Source organism: Vulpes vulpes, chromosome 9 (assembly GCF_048418805.1).
Source record: "Vulpes vulpes isolate BD-2025 chromosome 9, VulVul3, whole genome shotgun sequence".
In the NCBI taxonomy this organism is placed as follows: domain Eukaryota; kingdom Metazoa; phylum Chordata; class Mammalia; order Carnivora; family Canidae; genus Vulpes; species Vulpes vulpes.
Window position 1 is genome coordinate 105,298,582 of NC_132788.1, and position 18,099 is coordinate 105,316,680.

The 18,099-nt window shown below is 57.0% G+C and overlaps 1 protein-coding gene across 2 annotated transcripts in view; it reads left to right on the plus strand.

Annotated features, from left to right (window-relative positions):
- The window catches only part of MLLT1 (MLLT1 super elongation complex subunit), a 67,623-nt gene that overhangs the window by 42,178 nt on the left and 7,346 nt on the right, over positions 1–18,099 (plus strand). The window contains exons 4-7 of one of the 2 annotated variants that reach the window (XM_072721652.1): positions 4,598–4,741; positions 8,465–8,590; positions 12,610–13,164; positions 17,313–17,400. In XM_072721652.1, the coding sequence (XP_072577753.1) occupies positions 4,598–4,741; positions 8,465–8,590; positions 12,610–13,164; positions 17,313–17,400 (913 nt within the window). The remainder of the gene's footprint in view (positions 1–4,597; positions 4,742–8,464; positions 8,591–12,609; positions 13,165–17,312; positions 17,401–18,099) is intronic. The other variant, XM_072721651.1, reaches the window with a different exon arrangement.

Here is an 18,099-nt window from a genome sequence, read left to right on the forward strand (position 1 = left end):
GCACACACCAGCTGCCAGTGGCCCATCCCAGGTCACCAGAGCAGGACACACTGCGGGCGTTCGGGGGAAGGCCCCTGCCCGGCCTACGTGCTCCGTGCCTAGCTCTGGGGAGTCCTAAAGGACTCCTTCTGCTCTCCACCAAGGGCCAGGGCTTCCAGAGAACACAGTCTACCCAGAGCGAGTCCTGACTCATTGCTGACTGGCTATGTGGCACCACGCAGCTTACCTGCCCATTTCGGTTTCTTCATCTGCAACATGGGGCAGGTGAGAGCACCCCTGTTTTGGGCTGTGAAGGCATCATTATGTGTGTTAAGTGCTTAGAAAAGTGCCAACCGTGGTGAATGCTGCTGAATGCTGGGCACCCCAGGCTTGGCACCAGCCCGTCCATTCCACTCCACCCTACCCGTTGTGTTCAGGAGATCAAGCTGTAGAGCAACCTTCTAGCGTCCCTGTGAGCTACTGTTTTCCTGCTGCCGAATCCTGTGGCTTCAGCCACCATCTGTCTGCCGGGTCTCCCAGGTGACCTCCTGTGGCCTAGAGCTCCTTCTGTAAAAGCAGTAGCTTCCCTTTCTTGACGGCACCAAGCTGAGGCGATTAACTGCCTTGTCTCATCAAATACTCCCACTCGTAGTTGAAGAAACCAAGGCTTAGAATTAGAAGGCAGGCCTAGTGACCAAGGCCCGGCAGCTGGTGAGAGGTGAGCCCCGGCCTGGTGTAGCCCCGTGCTCACCGGGTGCCGTCGGCGATGTGCAGCTGCCGGCCTGCCTCCTGCTGGCGCCCCAGCCACCCTCCCCTCCCTGACACGCTCCCTTAGCAGAGCTCCTCCCTCGTGGCACTGTGTCCACTCGCAGAATTTCCAGGGACGTAGTGAAATGTCTACAGAAGTAGGCGGAGTGCTGTAACGAGCCCTCGGGAGCCATCCCCTGGTTCCAGCACTTACCACACTTGGCCGAGCGGGGCCATCTCGGGCCTGTGTCTTTTTGGAGCAAACCCTAGACATTGTAATTTCATGTGTCCCCAGTTCACAATATGTCTCTAAAAGATGAGGACTGCTTTGTAATAATAAAATCATAATAATACCAGTATCGTACCTGAATAGTAACAATTCTTAACATCTAGTCAGCGTTTAAAGTTTTTTTTTCTGTTTGAGTCAAGATCTAGATAAGACCAACACGTTGTGATTCGTGAGTTTGTTTTGTAAGTTCCTTTCACTGTGTAAAGGAGCAGAGAAGGGAAGAGTCTCCCTCTACCAGTGCTTTTCTTTGTGCTTTACTTGTTAAGGAAACTGGATCATTTGTCCTTAGAAGCTGGTATCACCTGGCTTTTTTGTTGCTTTTGTACCGAAATGCTTGTTGTTTAGCACTATCTTCTGATGTGTATCTTCTCGGTCAGTTTGAACTTGAATCTGGAGATGAAGTCCTCCGTGGCAGGTGGCACGTTGGCCTTGTCTGTGACCTGTGTTTATGATGTCGGCCGTAGCTGAGGGACAGAGCCCCGCTCACTGACCTGTTAGGAGGAACGGAACCGTGGTGCTCTCATTCCTTCTGCACGCACTAGCCGGACGACATCTGTATCTGTAGCGGTCTGCCTCTTGTATCTTCTGCGGTTACCTCATGGAAAGGCAGGACAAATTCTTGATGTGCATTTTTGTTTTTTTGTTGTGGTGTTTTATTTAGTTTTGCTTTTACTCCTTTATTGGCCAGGTTCAAACCCTGCCCCCAGTAGTGGCGTCCTGCAGGCCAAAGGGTGTTTGCTTCCTGGGACGCAAATCTGGGCTTGTTCTTTCTGAGCTCCAACCCCCCTGTAGACACCTTTGCCCCTAAGAATGTGGCCAAGGCCCATCTCTTCAGGTCATCTGCTGTTACCGCTGTGCCTCCTGTTCTCACTATAGCCATGTGGACTCTCCGGGCTCTAGAAATGGTGCTGTGGCCTGTGCAGCTTCCTCCCACCCAGGGAACCACTCCAGGGAACCTTCCTGGCCACCTCTTCACCCCTCACTGTTGGGTCATGGTCTGCTCTTATCCATCTTAATGTTTCATTCTTTTTTTTTTTTTAATTTTTATTTATTTATGTATGATAGTCACAGAGAGAGAGAGAGAGAGAGAGAGGCAGAGACACAGGCAGAGGGAGAAGCAGGCTCCATGCACCGGGAGCCCGATGTGGGATTCGATCCCGGGTCTCCAGGATTGCGCCCTGGGCCAAAGGCAGGCGCTAAACCGCTGCGCCACCCAGGGATCCCTTCATTCTTTTATCCATCTTAATGTTTCATTCTTTTGACAAAAATGCAGCGCCTTCCTAGGCCAGCACCTGAGTGTGTGTGTGTGTGGGGGAGTATTCCCTCCACTTCTGCCTCCAGGGGCTTCCCAGTTTGGTGGGGACCCATCCCCACTGTGGCAGGTGGCTCCATGAGGTTGGCACAGAGGAGAGGCATCAGCCACAGTCAAGGGTGTAACAGAAGCTTACTAAGGGGGCTCCTTTCTCTTCCTTAACAAGAAGTTGGAGAGCAGCTGGCTGATGGCCTGGAACAGAGATCCTTGTGGCTTTCCTCCACTCTGTTCCCGGGATTGCTGACCTTCCAACCAGGCAGGAAGAAGAGAGATGCTGAGCCTTTCTGCTTACACTTCATGTTTGACTTGGGAAGGAAAGCGCTCCTTAGGCTGACCTCATTACCCTTCATCACTCAGACTAGGCCATGTGTCCACCTTGGGCCAGGGGATCCATCTCCAAGTCTGGTTTAAATGGGTCAGGGGTGGAAACCACTCTTGCTGACCCCAAGGGCTGCTAGGGGGAGGGGGAGGCCAGTGTCACCTCACTGGTTGGCATTGGCCTGGGAAGGCCTATTTACTTGTCTTCTCTCACACGGGACTCGAGGCTCCCAGAAGGCAAAATCTATGACTCTTTCACCTCACAGGTGCATCTTCTACCTATGGACTGAATGGCGGGTGGATGAGGGGGTGGAGTGGGCAGAGTCGTCCATGTGCAACTACAGGACCCCACTCCTTTCCCCTTTATTCAGAAGCAGACACAGGGACAGCCACACTGATCCCAGGCATCACTCACTCACTGGAGCTCAAAAAACCCAGCTTGGCTCATGCAGCTGCTGGCTAGGGTGACGGAGGAGGAGGAAGGTGAGGCAAACCGAGCTCCTGGCTGCAGTCCGAGTGGCAGGAATGCAGGCTCAGCCCTGATGTCTACTCCCTTCTCTCCCGAGGACTGTGACCCTGCTGGTCTGGGTGGAAAAAAAAGAATATGGGCATGCCTGTGTGGGAGGCTCTGTGCTTCCCTCTTCCTTCCTTACCCCTGACTGCCCCATCCTGAAGTGAGAGGGCCCCTTAACCAGCACCCCGACTCCTAAGGTTTTCTCTCCTGATGGAGAGCATTTTTAAAAAATTGTGTACCAGAAAATTCCCTTTTAAAGCATACAAATTCAGTGTTCTTTTTAGTACATTCACAGTGCTATGTAGCTATTAGTTTTTTAGTTCTAGAATATTCCATCACCCTAGAAAGCCACCTCATCTCTATCAGCAGTCATTCCTTATCCTTAGGCCCCAGTTCCTGACACCCAGGAGCCCCCTTCTTGTCCACGGATAAGCCTACACTGGACGTGTCACATATGTGGAATCACAGGCCACGTGGCCTTCTGTGTCTGGTTCCTTCCCTGAGTGTCGTGTGTTCAGGGTCTGTCCTTGGGACAGCGCATGTGGGAGCCTCGCTCCTGTTTGCAGCCAAGTGATGTGCCCGTGGGTCAAGAGACACCTTATGTTCATCCATCAGTGGATGCTGGGGTTGCTCTGACTTTGACCATTGTGAACCATGCTGTGCTATGGACATGGATGTACAAGTTTTTGTGTGAATATATGTTTTCATTTTTCTTGGCTACGTATTAGGAGGGATGCATGGGATAGGTTACTCTATATTTAACATGTCAAGGAGCTCCCAGACAGCACTCTAGGGTGACTGCCCTGGTGATGGCATACTCCAGCAGCCTTGCATAGGGACCCCAGCTTCTCCACATCCTCACCACCATTTGATATTTTTCACTTTATAAAAAATCCCATACTAAGGGCTGGGAGGTGTTGTCGTGATTTGGATTTGCCGTTCCCCGATCATTAGTGATGTTGAGCATCTCTCGTGTCGTGTGCTTGTTGGCCATTTGGATGTCTTTGAAGCTGTCTCCCTTCCAGGAAGGGAACAGGGGGTGGAGACTGTGGAATCATAGGCCTCGGAGCCTGGGCTCAGACCTCCGTACTGCCACTGATCAGCCGTGCCTTCAAGCCTCAGCCTCTCCGTCGAAGGGGAGGGTGTGCACCAGGCCGTCTGTGCCATCAGCAGGAATATTTCCAGTAACCGTCTGAGAACATCAGCCTTAATGATCTGTGTTTCTCTCGTGGAGGCTGCTTTGCTGGGTCCAATGCAAATAGTAAGTTAATTTGTTTTGGATCCTAATGGAATAGACGAGAAGGAGGCACACGAGAGAAGCAGGTAAGGGGCTGAGGGGGAGAGAAATGGAGACCTGGCATGGGGGAGAGTCTCGTGGCTGTCCCCACAGCTCCTGCCCGCCCCTCTGAGGTGAACTTCCTTATTTTCTTTGTTGAAGGAGGAGCCGAGGAAGGTGTGCTTCACCTATGACCTGTTCCTGAACCTGGAGGGCAACCCGCCTGTGAACCACCTGCGCTGTGAGAAGCTCACCTTCAACAACCCCACCATTGAGTTCCGGTACAAGCTCCTGATGGCTGGCGGGGTGAGTGTGTCTCTGCTCGCGTGGATGCTGTGGGGGCGCTGGCAGCTTGCTCGTGGCTCCTGCGTGGCTCTTGGTACTGAGCGGCCTCAGGGGCTCCCAGGCACATCTCTTCAGCACTGATTGGGTGCCAGCAACCCAGAGGGGCAGCTGGCCCGGGTGGCACCTGGTGGCACCGCATAGGACCCAGGTGTCCTGAGCAGGTGCCGGGGCGTTGTCTGCTGATGACTAGTGACTAGTTGTCCTCATAGTTTCCTGCTTGACTGTGGTTAATTAGCAGCTTCCTCCGTGGGAAGGAGGGGTGGGAGGAATGGGCGTGAGTCCAGTCCGTCAGCGTGGCGAGGCGCAGGAGCCAGCTTTTAACCGGATTGGCAAGGCTATGCTGGGGCTGCGTCATCTGAGGAAACAGCAGTGGCTCTCTGTGGGGTTCCCTGATGATGCGCGTTGCCTGGCGGTTTTGTCCTAGTGAGGCTAGACAAAAGCATCAGCTCTCAGAACCTAGGCCTCTTAGTGAGTCGTGTGGCTGGGGATCCGTGTGTGGTGGCAGAGGGCCCGGAGCACAGTTCAGAAGTGGAGCAGGGGCAGCTTGGTGTGGATGGCATGACTGGCTGTGGAGGAGGAGGGGTGCTGGGCTGTAGGCTGGACCTCCTGTGCTGAAGAAGGGCCAGGCCAAGGATACAAGACATCCCAGTGCCACCTTTCAGTGCCCCAGTGCCACTGAGCATTTGCCTGGGTGCCAGCCAGGAGGATTCGGGTCAGGGCCATGAGTGTGAGTGTGTGGTAGGGCAGACCCACCTCCCCAGTCAACATAGGGAATGGGCATTGAGCTTCTTTAGGCCTCCAGAGTAGTCCTTTCTTATTCAGTTGGGCCTCTGACATTTAAAAAAATTTTTTTTTAAATAAAGGCAGTCACTTACTCGTTGTAGAAAATTCAGTTAAGTTTTGTCAGGTTCCCTATACACAGTGAGCCTGTGATTATAACCTAGCATGTGATGGCTGATGGGAACAAACAGGTGTTGGAATCCGTTTACACAGACATTTGTCCTGAAGTTTGCCTGGGACTTCTGGAAGAACCAAGGAAGTGGGGAGTGGTGCTGGGGTCCGCAGTCCTCCCCAGTTCTGCTTCTCCTCTTTCTTTCTTTCTTTCTTTCTTTCCTTCTTTCTTTCTTTCTTTCTTTTCTTTCTTTCTTTTTTTTAATTTATGATAGTCACACACAGAGAGAGAGAGAGAGAGAGAGAGAGAGGCAGAGACATAGGCAGAGGGAGAAGCAGGCTCCATGCACCGGGAGCCCGACGTGGGATTCGATCCCGGGTCTCCAGGATCGCGCCCTGGGCCAAAGGCAGGTGCCAGACCGCTGCGCCACCCAGGGATCCCCCTCCACCTTCTTTCTGCTGCCCAACATTTGCCAGAGCATTTGTGACTCAGAGGTTCTGTAGCCCACCTTTCTTTGGGAGACACACGTGCAGTTAGCCTTCTGTTCCTGGCCTCTCCTCAGAGCTCCAGGACCAAGGGGCTGTCCCCTGCTGCCTCCTGTGTAAGGAGGGTTTCTTTGCTAAGAAGAGATGAAGGCTCGCTGTGCATCATCAAAGCATATAAAAGTGGAGGCTGGAGGCGGTGATGAGAGGGAGAGGTTGGGATTGCCGGTCCAGTTAGCATTTGGGAAGGGCCCGTCCTGGAGGCAGGAGAGGGAGGGTGAGGCACAGTGGTCTCTGCTGAGTGCTCTGCACCCTGGGGAGGGCTATCCAGAGAGCTGGTTGGTTGGTCAGGAACTTTCACCCTTTGGGGCTCGCCGTGGGATGACAGCAGAGCAGAGCGCTCTGGCCTTAGGAGTAGCCTGAGACCCTTATGGGAGAGTAGCTGCCGACACGTGACTTGTGGTTCTCGCTTGCCGTTCTGGAGTGGAGTGTCCCCAGTGGGGCTGGCATTTGCCATCTTGTGGCAGATGACTGCAGACCCGCCCGTATTGATGTTGGTGCTAGAAGAACTGGAGTCACGACCTGACCCGTAGGTCGATGAGCCCTGCCTTCCGTGCTGCCCCTCCGCTGGCCGGTCCCCTGGAGCTTCAGGCGCTGCCTCAGCAGTGACCACATCGGCTTTGCTCCCTGCTAGATGGTCAGGGGCCAGCCTCAGGAGGGCAGCTGCCCGTCTCCTCAGCATGGTGTCTCGTGCTTTGCCCCACTGGCAGCTGAGCCACACAGTAGAAGCCCTCTTTCCGCGGCCGAGGGTCTGTATTCCCATCAGATGTGATGGGTCCCCGGGAGGCACTGCGGCGGAGGTGGCGTTAGATCCGCTGGTTCACTTTACCTTTTGCAGAGGGCTGTTGTAGCAGGGAAGAGGGACAGGAGAGGCATTAGCTGCGTTCTCCTGGAGCCGGGTCAGGCGAGGACCTTAGTTCGAGGGGACTGAGAAGGCCTAAAGGCGAGAGTGGAAGGAAGAGCAAGTGAAGGAGTTGGGACCTGTCGTGGCTTCTCCGTGCCCTGCGAGTCCTTGCGAGCCCCAAGTGCGGTGCTTTGCCCGAGGTCTGGGCTGCCTGGCTGGGCTCTGGGCGCTGTGGGGCGCAGTGCTGTGCTCGGATGGGCTCTGGGCAGCGACCTGCACCTCTGGCTTCTGCTGCCTGCGGGTCGAGGTGCCATGAGGGGCTTCACTGCCCTGCTTTCAGCCCTGCTGTCCCCTGATGCCAGCCTCCTCAGAGGAAGGGTGTGGCTTTTCAAGGAATCTCAGGGGCTCAAGGTTATTAGCGGTGCTTGTTCTACTGAGCTAAGTGCTTTTTTCTCCTTTTCATCCTTTTTTTTTTTTTTTTTTTTAAACCGTGCGCTTTATTCTTTTGTTCTGTCTCGTTGCTGTCTGGAAGGCTCCCTCTGAGTGGCTGGCTGCTAGTCATATTCACCTGTAACGTCAGTATTTGGACAGCTTGCCCCCAAGCCTTCTCTCCCTCAGCAGGTGCGGCAGGAGCCGGGGAGCCGCGCTGGACCTGGCAGGTGTCTCCCCGGAGCACCTCCCGGCAGGACCCCAGGCCCTTCTTCCTCGCAGCAGTTGGCTAACCAAGCGGGGCGCTCGCTGCCCTCCCCGCAGGCTCGTGCTGGGCTTTTGCGGAGAGCTGCGCCCACCCCCGCACAGTTCCGCCCTGCCTCTGCCTCCCATGCTGCAGAGTCAGTCACCTTCACCTGCTTGAGAGCAGGGGAGGGCTCAGTCCCCTCTACCCCACACCGCCCAGAAATGCGGGACCCGGCAAAGTCCCCCTTGCGCACGGCCGTCAGAAGTTGCTCGCTCCGCCACGTGGCTGCCCAGTGTGGGTGTCTGGCTGGCCTCTTGCCTTTCCAAACCGTGCTTCTGGTCCTTCTAAACTGCAGCGTGCAGGTCAGCTTGGGCCACAGCTGCCTTCTCGTGCTTCTCGGCACGCTCCGCGAGTCTTCTGGCCTGGCCCTCCTGCCCGCCGCGCTCCAGGCTCTCCTCCCAGAGGCCGTGTGGCCACACCTGGGCCCAGCCATCCTGGGACCCTGGCTTCTCTTCGCTCTCCACCTCGAGCCCGCTTTGCTCCAAGCACTCGGCACCCAGCCTCTCATGGAGGACATGCTTTGATTCTTCTGGAAAAACGGTGCTCACGTCCTCCCTTGCCCCTCCCCCAGCCTCTGGCCAAGCTCCTGCAGGCAGACTTCCTCTTGCCGGTCAGAAATCCAGCCTGCCTCCTTGCTCACTGATAACACCTGTCTCTTCTTTATCACTAGGTGATGGTAATGCCCGAAGGAGCAGAAACGGTGTCCAGGCCCAGCCCCGACTACCCCATGTTACCCACAATTCCACTCTCTGCCTTCTCTGACCCCAAGAAGACCAAACCATCCCACGGCTCCAAGGTTAGTGAGGCGGAAGGCCCAGTCCCATGGGAGCACTGGGGCCCAGTGGTGGGTCCTGGGCTCAGGGCAGCCCCTCTACAGAGCTGGACCTTCCGTTCCCAGACTCGCTCCCTTGGCATCTTCCTCTTAGAGCTCTTCACTCCACCTGGCAGATCCCTGCCAGTTAGGAGGGTTGGCCCCTGCTGGATTGCACAAGCAACCAAGAGATTGCAGGCTCTTCTCCCTCTTCCTCTTAAGGCCAGAGAGCCTGCCCCATCCTCGCCGCTCCCATTACGTCAGTGGGCCTTAGGTCCCTTCAGACAGGACCCTGAGAGTCTCACATGGTTGGGGGCCGTGGACAGTGTTTCCACCACAGCTACGACTGCCCAACTCCCAGGCCTCCTGAGCATGGCCAGGATGCCCCATCTGCCAGGGCTGGGTGCCTCCTCTCTGGGCTGTTCCAGGTTTGGCCTCTTTTCTTTGGGAACAGCTCTCAGCATAGAAGGCTTATTGGGGGGAAGGGCCAAGTGGGATGATGTGGTGAGAAGGCTCATTTCCCCCAAGAAGAAACGTTTTAGTCATCTTGTCTCAGTCCTGTTGGGCAGGTAGCACTCTGCCTTCCTGAGACCTCTCTCTGAACTGTTAAGGAGTGGTCACTGGAGCCTTTCAGATAGTGTCCTGGTGTACATATAAACTCGAGAGTGTGCGTTCTGTTCCCCTGTAGCCGCCTACACGGCTCTGTGTCCCGGAGCCAAGCTCATCTGGCTCTCCAGGCAGCTGCTTGTACACCAGTCACTGATCCCACAAGTTTATCCACTTCTCATCTTTGTGTTTTTCTTGCTTCACTCACCTGTTGGGTGTTGTGGGCTTGGGCCACCCCAGGTGGGACAGGTTGAGCTCTCAGGCTGTCTTAACAGCTTTTTACTCAGCAGCAGCACTAGAGGAGAAGCCACATCGCCCAGGCAGGGTCTTTCTGGCATTTTCCGCAAGGCCAGTGGGTCTCTGACATCCCCAGATTTGTCTGACTTGAGCTCTCCAGACCCGTGTGGTTAGAGTCCAGGTACGGAGTGTAGCTCTGGGGGTCTCCTCCATGCCAGTCTCTTGGGTCTGTCCTTCCCTGAACCATATGGAAGTTAAAAGGAAGAAAAATTCTTGCTGGAGATCTTGGTGCCTTCTCTCCCAGCCATCCAGAGTTTTCTGGGACTCTACAGAATAGGAAGAGTAGGAATTGACATTTCTTCTGTACGTGTCACTTGCAAGCCACCCAGACCCCACGAGGAAATGCCCTCCTGGGTAAAGACACCCCAGTGGCCAATAGGGCTGCATCTGCCGAGGCTGCTTGTGGCATCTCTCACCAATGTCTTTGAGATCCCCAGGAGCCCCCAAGCCAGAAGGGCATATCTGCCAGGTTTGGGAGGGTTGGGTGGGCATGGTTCTCTGTCGCCTTCCCTGCCCCAGGCTCTTTCTCTCTAGCCACCCAGGCAGTGACTGAGGAGGTGCCTGCATGGGTTTCTCAGGCAGTGAAAGGCAGGTTCTTCTCTGCTGATACCTCTCCAAGAAACTTTTCTGCTTCTGAGCCATCAGTCTCATTCTGCTTTCCTTGGACGGCGCAACCTGTGCACCATCCTCTTCCTTCAGCTGAGGACCTTCCTTTGGGCACGGCTATTTTCTCCTAGATTGGCTCTCTGCAGCCTGGAGCCAAAAGGTCTGATTGGCCAGGCCACATGCTCCAGGCAGAGGGGGCTGGGAGAGAAGGGGTGGGTCCTTGCAGGGCCTAGCCTTCTGGCCTGGGGGCTGCTAGGGAGTCTGGCTGTCGAGGCCCTGGGTGGATATTCCCTGATGGTTCTGTCCTTAGTGGGTACCAGGGCAGGCAGGGATTGGAGCCTCTTGGGAGAGGGGCGGGACCCCCTGGAGGCTCACACTCCCATAATGGTTGTTCCTTTTGGCCCCTGCCTGGCAGCTCCCCTGGACTGTCCACAAGTAGCTTCAGGGACATCCTGATTCTCTCTCTGATGGTGGCTTCTTGGCCTGGTTGATCTTTCTCTAAAACTCAGTTTTTAGCTATTTTCAGGTCATTAACAGCTTGAGAATAGGACTACAAGGAGTTCTTACCCCTGGGAATATCTACATTATGCTCAAGTTAGCTTGTGAATTCAGTGAGCCGGCGATCTGCGGTCTCTGCGCAGACCCCCAAGGGAAGAGCCACTGCTCTGAAGGCTGCTGCTAGTTTTGCAGGCCCTGGGCAACAGCAGAGGCTGGCTTGACCCCAGGGCTCAGGGGTAGGGTGGGGTGGGTTCGGGTGGGGAGTGGATGGCGCAGTGGGAACCACATCCAAGGCCTTGGCCAGCATGCCTCTTGGGTGTGCTTTGCCCTGCCTCTTGGAGCTTGGACCAGTTCCTGCAGCCCAAGTGGGCACATGGGCGATGCAAGAAGAGGCTGAATTGTACGTGGAGTTTGCTTCTTGGGAGAGCAGCTTGCTGGGGAATGGAGCTCTAATTCTGCAAACTCGCCCCAAGGGGACTGCCCCATTAGACGGGCTGCTGGGGGCTCATGGCGTGAGCATTCCCCCACCCCTGCTCCAGCAATGTAAGAGCTGGGGCCCGGGCACCCAAGTGATGCTTCTCCACGGAAGTGGCAGCAACCCAGGGCCATGTGAGCTGCGCCCGAACATTTGGCATTGATGTAGGTTATGGATTTACAAGAGGTCGGCGACCTGAGTGGATCAGAGGTGGTCAAGGCTGTGCCGTCTATCCCTGTGGCTCTTTGCTGGGAGGGTTCTGTGTTTGGGCTGTAAGAGCAGCAGGGGCCTGGCTGCTGGGGGTTTTCCTGGCTTCTCCACCCTCCTACAGCCTGCCCCCTTGGCCCTTGGAGTGAACTGGTGAAGTATGGCTGCCTCGGGAGCCCCTGCCTATGTGGTGCGGATCACCATCTGGTCTGGCTCTGTTGGTGTCCTGGTGTGCTTTGGTCTGGAGAGCCTCTGGGCCCAGCTGTGCACCTGGCCAACTGAGTAGGGACAGAGCCCTCAGCAGCTGACCATAGCAGGCACCTGTCATGCCTGGATGTACAGGGTGATGATGGGGTGTCCATAGGAAGGAAGCCCAAACAAGGTGTCAGACGGGGCTCCTGCCTGCAGGGTGTACCAGCTGCTTAGGAGTGGGTGACAGTGGCTGCAGCCCCCTCTTGGTTGAGCGCTTCCAGCCTGCCAGTCCCTGCACCATTGCTCAGTGAGGTAGGTGGTCCCGCCCTCGTTGGGAGGAAGCACAGGCACGCAGAGTTGGAGTTCCCAACCCAGCCTTTGCAGCAGCCTGGGTCACAGCCCATCTCTACCTCTGTCCCCAGAGGGAGCTCCATGACCTGGCTGATCAATGCCAAAGTCTGGGTGCCACTGTCAACCCTCTGAACTTCAAGGTGGAGACCCAAGAATCATGTGTTTTAGAAACACTGCCCAGGTAGCTTTGATTCCGACAGTTCTAGGAGCTGTTCTGCACAGTGCCTGGGAACCCAGCAGGTGCTCAAGAAATGCTGACCGTGGGGATCAAAGAACAGCTGTGTTGGGCGTGCACTGGGGCTGGGGTGGGGGTGACCGGGCAGGAGGCACGCAGGCTCTGTGTGGGACAGACGGGGGGCCGGCCTGCTGGTAGTCCCCCCGGCCCCCCCCCAACACCACACGCAGCCTCCATTCCCCTGGGCCACCGGGAAGCTGCAAGGTGTTGGAGTGGGAGTGGGTAGATGTGGCTTGCCTGTCTCATATCTGACTCACCGTGTACTCTTCTTGAATCCCTCAGGGAATGTCAGTTCAATTCAGAGGGGAATCTTAGCCTGCAGTCGCCCGGGACCTGCTGACACTTCCTAGTAGTTTAAAGGGACAGCTCCATTTAAAACTCTCACCTGCTGCCTTACTTTTTCGCTTTATGGAAGATTTTCTCTAGCTGAGTCTGAATCAGGTGGATTATACTTTGTAGGGGTCGGGGGAGGCGGAGCAGGGCGACCCCGAGATGCCATGTGACCGTGTCTCTCCCCCTCCTGCCCCGGCATTTCAGGACGCCAGCAGGGAGACCAGCAAGGCCTGCAAGACCCACAAGACGGCCAAGGAGCACCGGGAGCGGCCGCGGAAGGACTCCGAGGGCAAGGCCCCAGCCAAGGAGCCAGAGCGCGAGCAGGCCAGGAGCACCAAGGACACCACACGGAAGCTGGGTGAAGGCCGGCCGCCCAAGGAAGAGAAGGCCCCACCAGCCAAGGCCGCGTTCAAGGAGCCCAAGATGGCCCTGAAGGAGACCAAACTGGAGAGCGTGTCCCCCAAGGGAGGGCCCCCGCCCCCACCCCCGCCCAAGTCTTCCAGCAAGCGGCCAGCCGCCGCCGACTCACCCAAGCCCAGCGCCAAAAAGCAGAAGAAGAGCAGCTCCAAGGGGTCCAGGAGTGCCCCCAGCACCTCGCCCCGCACCTCGTCTTCCTCCTTCTCGGACAAAAAGCCAGCCAAGGACAAGGGCAGCGCCAAAGGGGAGAAAGTCAAGGCTGAGAATGAGCCCAGGGAGATCAAAAAGCCCCCGGAAGTGGAGGAGTCCAACTCAGAGGACGAAGCCTCCTTCAAGACCGAGGTGAGGTGGCTCCTTCCCCCCACCTTCCCCTCGTCCTCTCTCTCCTGCCTCTGAGCTGCTCGAAGCCTCGTCGGCCCGAAGGTTAGACGAGGAGGCTGGGATCAGGGCCCTCAGTGTTCTTTGTAGCTCTGGATGAACCTCCATACCTCACTAAGCCTCAGTTTCCCTTTGTGTCAGGAAACTTTGGAGATGGTGCTTAGGGAAGGATGGTTTTGGTAGAATGTGCTAGATTGATACTTGGGTCAGTGCCCTCTTCCTTGGACAGCCCCCTACACAGGCCAGGGTCTCGGTGGCTGATCGTGGGTCACCGTTGCCCCTTCCCTGGCCACCATAGGATCCGTCCATCAGGGGACTCACTCCCTCTGCTAGCGGGGCATCCCATAGCATCTTCATCCCGTTCCTCTGAGAGCTACAGCAGGCCATTGAGCCTCCCCACCCCTCCTGGGAGCTGGATCCTGTCACCATGAGAGGTGCAGGGCTCCTGCTGCAGCCGAGGTTCCAGGCAGTTCTGAGGGTCGCTGTTAGAGATGGCTTGAGCCACAGAGCAGCCAGTAGCCAGACTGCTGCCCAGGGAGCCAGACCTCCCTGTGGCTTCAGGTAGCAGCCCCATCTCAGGGTGCCGTTTGGCATCCAGGGGTCAGAGAACAGGTGCTTGGCCGGACGGGTGGCTGAGTGACCCTCGACCTGTGTCACTAGTCCCAGCCCACAGTGCCTTTTTGTGTTTCCAAACCTTTGTTCACTCTTGGAGGCAGAAGCCTTGCCTGCGGTGTTGCTGCTCAGAGCTCCGCTGGAACTTGGCAAGTGGCTCCCTCAGACAAAGCCACAAGTGGTTCGTCAGCAGCGCCAATGTCTTGAGTGCGTGGCTTCCATGGGCAGACAGTTGGAGGCGACGGTGCCAGCTAGGGGTGACAGCATGCCCCAATGGCTTTGGGAGACACATGGGGCTGGTGATGCCATGTGCCCAGCCAGTCCTTTTCACGGCCAGAGACACTGTCTGCGCTGACTTTGGAGGACCCTGAGATTGTCCTGATCTGTGGAAGCCTCCTAGAAGTCCGGGGCTGTATCAGGAGCCTGCTGGGCGGCTGGAGGTTCTTCCGGTGCTGACACCACTTGTTCTGGCCTCCACCTCCTCCGTCTGCTCCTGCCCTCTTTCTCACCTCAGGTGCTTTCAGGCAAGGTCTTTCTATGCCCAGGACTGGTGGACCTGCCTTGGGAAGAGGTGGATGTCTCTGCCCTGGTTCCCTGCCTGAGCTGCACGTTGTGCCCTGTTCTGGGTGTCCACATGGCCATCCTGGTGTGGCCATCATCGTGAGCACCCGGGAGGCTCAGACACTCCTTCCACGTGGGCCTGTTGCTCAGCGTGGGCTGGCTGGATGGCCAGTGTCTGTGACCTTGAGCACCGCGTCCTGAGGCTGGAGTTGCTCGAGGAAGCCTGGGGGTTTCTCCTGACTCTAGAAGCACTGCCTGCGTCCTGAGAGACTTCTGAACAGTAAGGCTTAGCCACAAGAGGTCCATGCATATTTAAGACCCAAACCACCAACAGGATGCCAGACAGTGACTCGCTAACATTTGCCTACCCTGGGGCCATCAGTGAGGCACAGATGTCAGTGGTGGAGGTGGCGGATAGCTTTCCAGACACCGGCTTCCCTGGCCATCAGCCCTGGAGGCCACCTGAGGCACTGCCACCAGAGAGCTCTGACTGCATGTGGGCCCGGAGTCAAGTCGCCCGTCCCCTGAGACCTCAGAGGTGGCCGGGCTGCTCCCTGTCAGTCCCTGTGCCAAACTCACCAGCAGCTCCAGTGGCTTTCCTGTGGTCTCTGGCCTGTGGGGTTTCTGTGCCAGTGGCTCCCATCTAGTCATGGCCCAGGTGGCCCTCTGCCCTCCTTCTGGACACTCCATGTGGCCTGAGCACTGGGACACTTAGCACCCACAGTGACCTCCTGTGCACTTTCTGACCCACATCTCCTCTAGGCTCTTTTGGCCGGAACCATTTCTGGGTTCCCTTCTGCTGCCTTTTGGATTGGCGTGGAAGGAAGAGGGACAGGTCCTCCAGAGAAGCACATCTCACTGCTTGGCAGGAACAACGCCAGTGTTTGCCTCTTCTGATACAGGGCCCAAGCCAGCCTCTTGAGGCCTCCCCATGTCCAGAGTCTGCTGACCTGAGTCTCCCTGCTAGGCACTGCTGCCACCCCTGGTCTAGTGCTTGGGCCTGCTACTTTGTGTCTGCCTCATGGCCCCTGCCACCCATGCCCCAGCCCAGTTCTGTCTGAATTCTGTGCCCCTAGAGGTCAGTGGCACAGTTGGCCTCGACCTTGGTGTGCTAGCTTCTGGTACAGACACACACACACATTTAGCAGAGGCCAGGCCAGCCAAGATGCTCTTTTATTGTTAGGGAAACTGAGGCTTAAACCCAGAGGGGCTACTGAAAAAGCCAGGGTCAGAACCCAGCACCCCTGGGCCAGCATAAGAACTCTGGGGTCTGCATGCCAGAGGGGCCATGTGGCTCCAGGCCCATTGTTGGGGGTTGGGGGTCACACTGGCCTGTGTGGCACCTCTTCAGTGGTTGGTGTTTGATGACAGTTTAGGCCCGGTTTCTCAGGGAGGGCTCTCCGGGGAACATCATTTGCCAGCGTGACGGTGGGTGAATAGGGGGCATTAGCAGGGGTACGTACATTGGGAAGGCCTGCATTGGGTTCCAGCAGGATATGGTAAACCATAGAGAAGAAACTTCTTTAACTCGTTGGGCCAAAAGTCTGTTTGCCAGCAGCCTGGATCACTCTGTGGGTCTATGGAGTGAGGAAGGATGTGTGCCTCCCTGGGGCCCCTTCTGCAGGCCGGGCGCTGCCCTTGGTCCACAGACCATCTAGAGGGGCTATCCTGTGCCCCAGAGGGGTCAGGGGCTCTTCCCAGGGTCTTCTCTTGTGCGGCACCTGCCAGGCCTGAGCAGACGCTGCAGGGTACCTCTGTCTGTCTCCTGGTCCCCTCCCTCCTTTTGATGGGGGCAGTGAGGGGGGTGTCCCTGGTCCCCGGTGTTGAAGCTGTCAGTTCCTTCAGAGGGAACTGGACAGGCCATCCTGAGGATGAGCTTTCTGGGTCCCCTGTGCGTGGAGCACACCCTGGGCCAAGGCAGCCCGCCTGAGCTGCAGACTCTGCTCCTCTGCCCTTTGGAACCTGTGCCTCTGGCCCATGGCTTCCTGCACTGCTCCTTTGGAGGAGCTTGTTGGCAGAAACCAAGGGTCCAGGAGCAGACGCTGCCTCTGTTCTGCCAGAGGTCCCTGCCTTGTGCACGTGTTCCCCACAGGATGTGGAGCCCCAGGTAGCTTAACCACTGCCCTCCCCTGTCCTAGCGTCTGGTGTCCCCGTTTGGGTTTTACTGCCCCCTGGTGGCTGAGTTGGGGCGGCTGGCTGCAGGAAGAGAAAGGGGGTGGGCTTGACTGGCTGTGCACACCATGGGCAGGCTCCAGTCTGCCCTGTCCTCACCTGCTTGTCATGTGCACACATGCTCATCATGACCTCAGGCACCTGGTGGATGATAGTACATGGCAGGGAGACAGCTTTCGGTCCTCCCTTGGCCTTGGGATGGGCTGTGAGCACCTGGGTCTCTGCACCCACCCTTCCTGTCTAGGCCCTTCAGCTGTACCCTGCAGCACCGCTGCCCACATCAGCCAGCACGTGCTGTCACCAGAGGAGGGCAGGACCCACCAACAGATGGGCAGCCACAGAGTTGCTGCCCCCTGCCCTGCATCAAGAGCTTGATGCCCTGCATCAAGAGTTTCCTGTTCTCCTGTCCAGGCGTATGGACAGATTGAACGTGTGGTATGCAGCTTGTCCTGGAACTGCTAGGAATTTCAAGTCTCTCAGTGGAAAAAGAAAAGTCCTTCGTGACGTCGTGCAGGCTGGCTGGTGTCCTGGGACCCAGGGGGAGCTGGAGGCCAGGCAGCCCATGCACCCAGAGTTTGTATGAGCTTTAGGCCAGGGGTGCTGGCATCTGGTGCTCTAGTGACCCTTTAAATCGGGATCTGGGCAGAGACCGGCCAGGTGTTCCTGCGGCCAGAGGGCATTTAGTGTCTGCTCCTTTTCTCCGGACTGAAAGAGTATTCTTGTTTTCTCTCCCCTGCCCTGCCCATCCGCATTGCCCCGGGCTGAAGTCTGCCCAGTCGAGCCCATCCAACTCCAGCTCCAGCTCCGACTCCAGTTCGGATTCGGACTTCGAGCCTTCCCAGAACCACAGTCAAGGTGCGTGGTGCAAAGCGGGGGGTGGGGGTGGGGTGGGGGGGTGGGGGGGACAGAGTCACAGCCCCTGGGGAGTGTTCTGATCTGGGCTCCAATCAAAGGGCTTCACGACTGTCTTCATGGGGTTGACTTGCAGGGGGGCTTACTCCCTGCCCGGGCGTCAGCACACTCCAAGTCCGAATGCTGCTCCCCCTGCTCTAACCGTTCTTGGATGCCTTACTAGGGGCTGGGGACAGCAGGTCATAGATGACAGGAAGGGTGGGGCAGCCTGGCCCTGGACAGAGACCCATGTCCATAGGTCTGTGGAAGCTCAGGGAGTCTGTATTAGCGAAACAGAAGCAGGTCAGCTGATCTCCAGCCGGGTATGAGAAGTGCTGCTCTTTCTGGTGGTCTTTTGTTTTTTTGGTATCAGTCTCCTGGGCCCTCAGGTTTGGCTGTGTGTGGGGGGCCTCTGGAGAGAAGCCCAGGCCTGGTCCGATACCCTCCTTGCCAGCACCCCCCCACCAGCAGATAGAGGCTTCATTTCCTCTGCCTGCCCGCCACCCCATCCTCACCTCACCCCTCCCGTAGTCTTCACCCCATCCTCACCCCCACCCCCATCCTCTTCCTCACCCAGCCACACTCTATCTTCACCCCCATCCCCACCGACCACCACCCCACCAGATCTCTCCTGGGATGGGGCAGGAATGCTCTGCTCTTGCT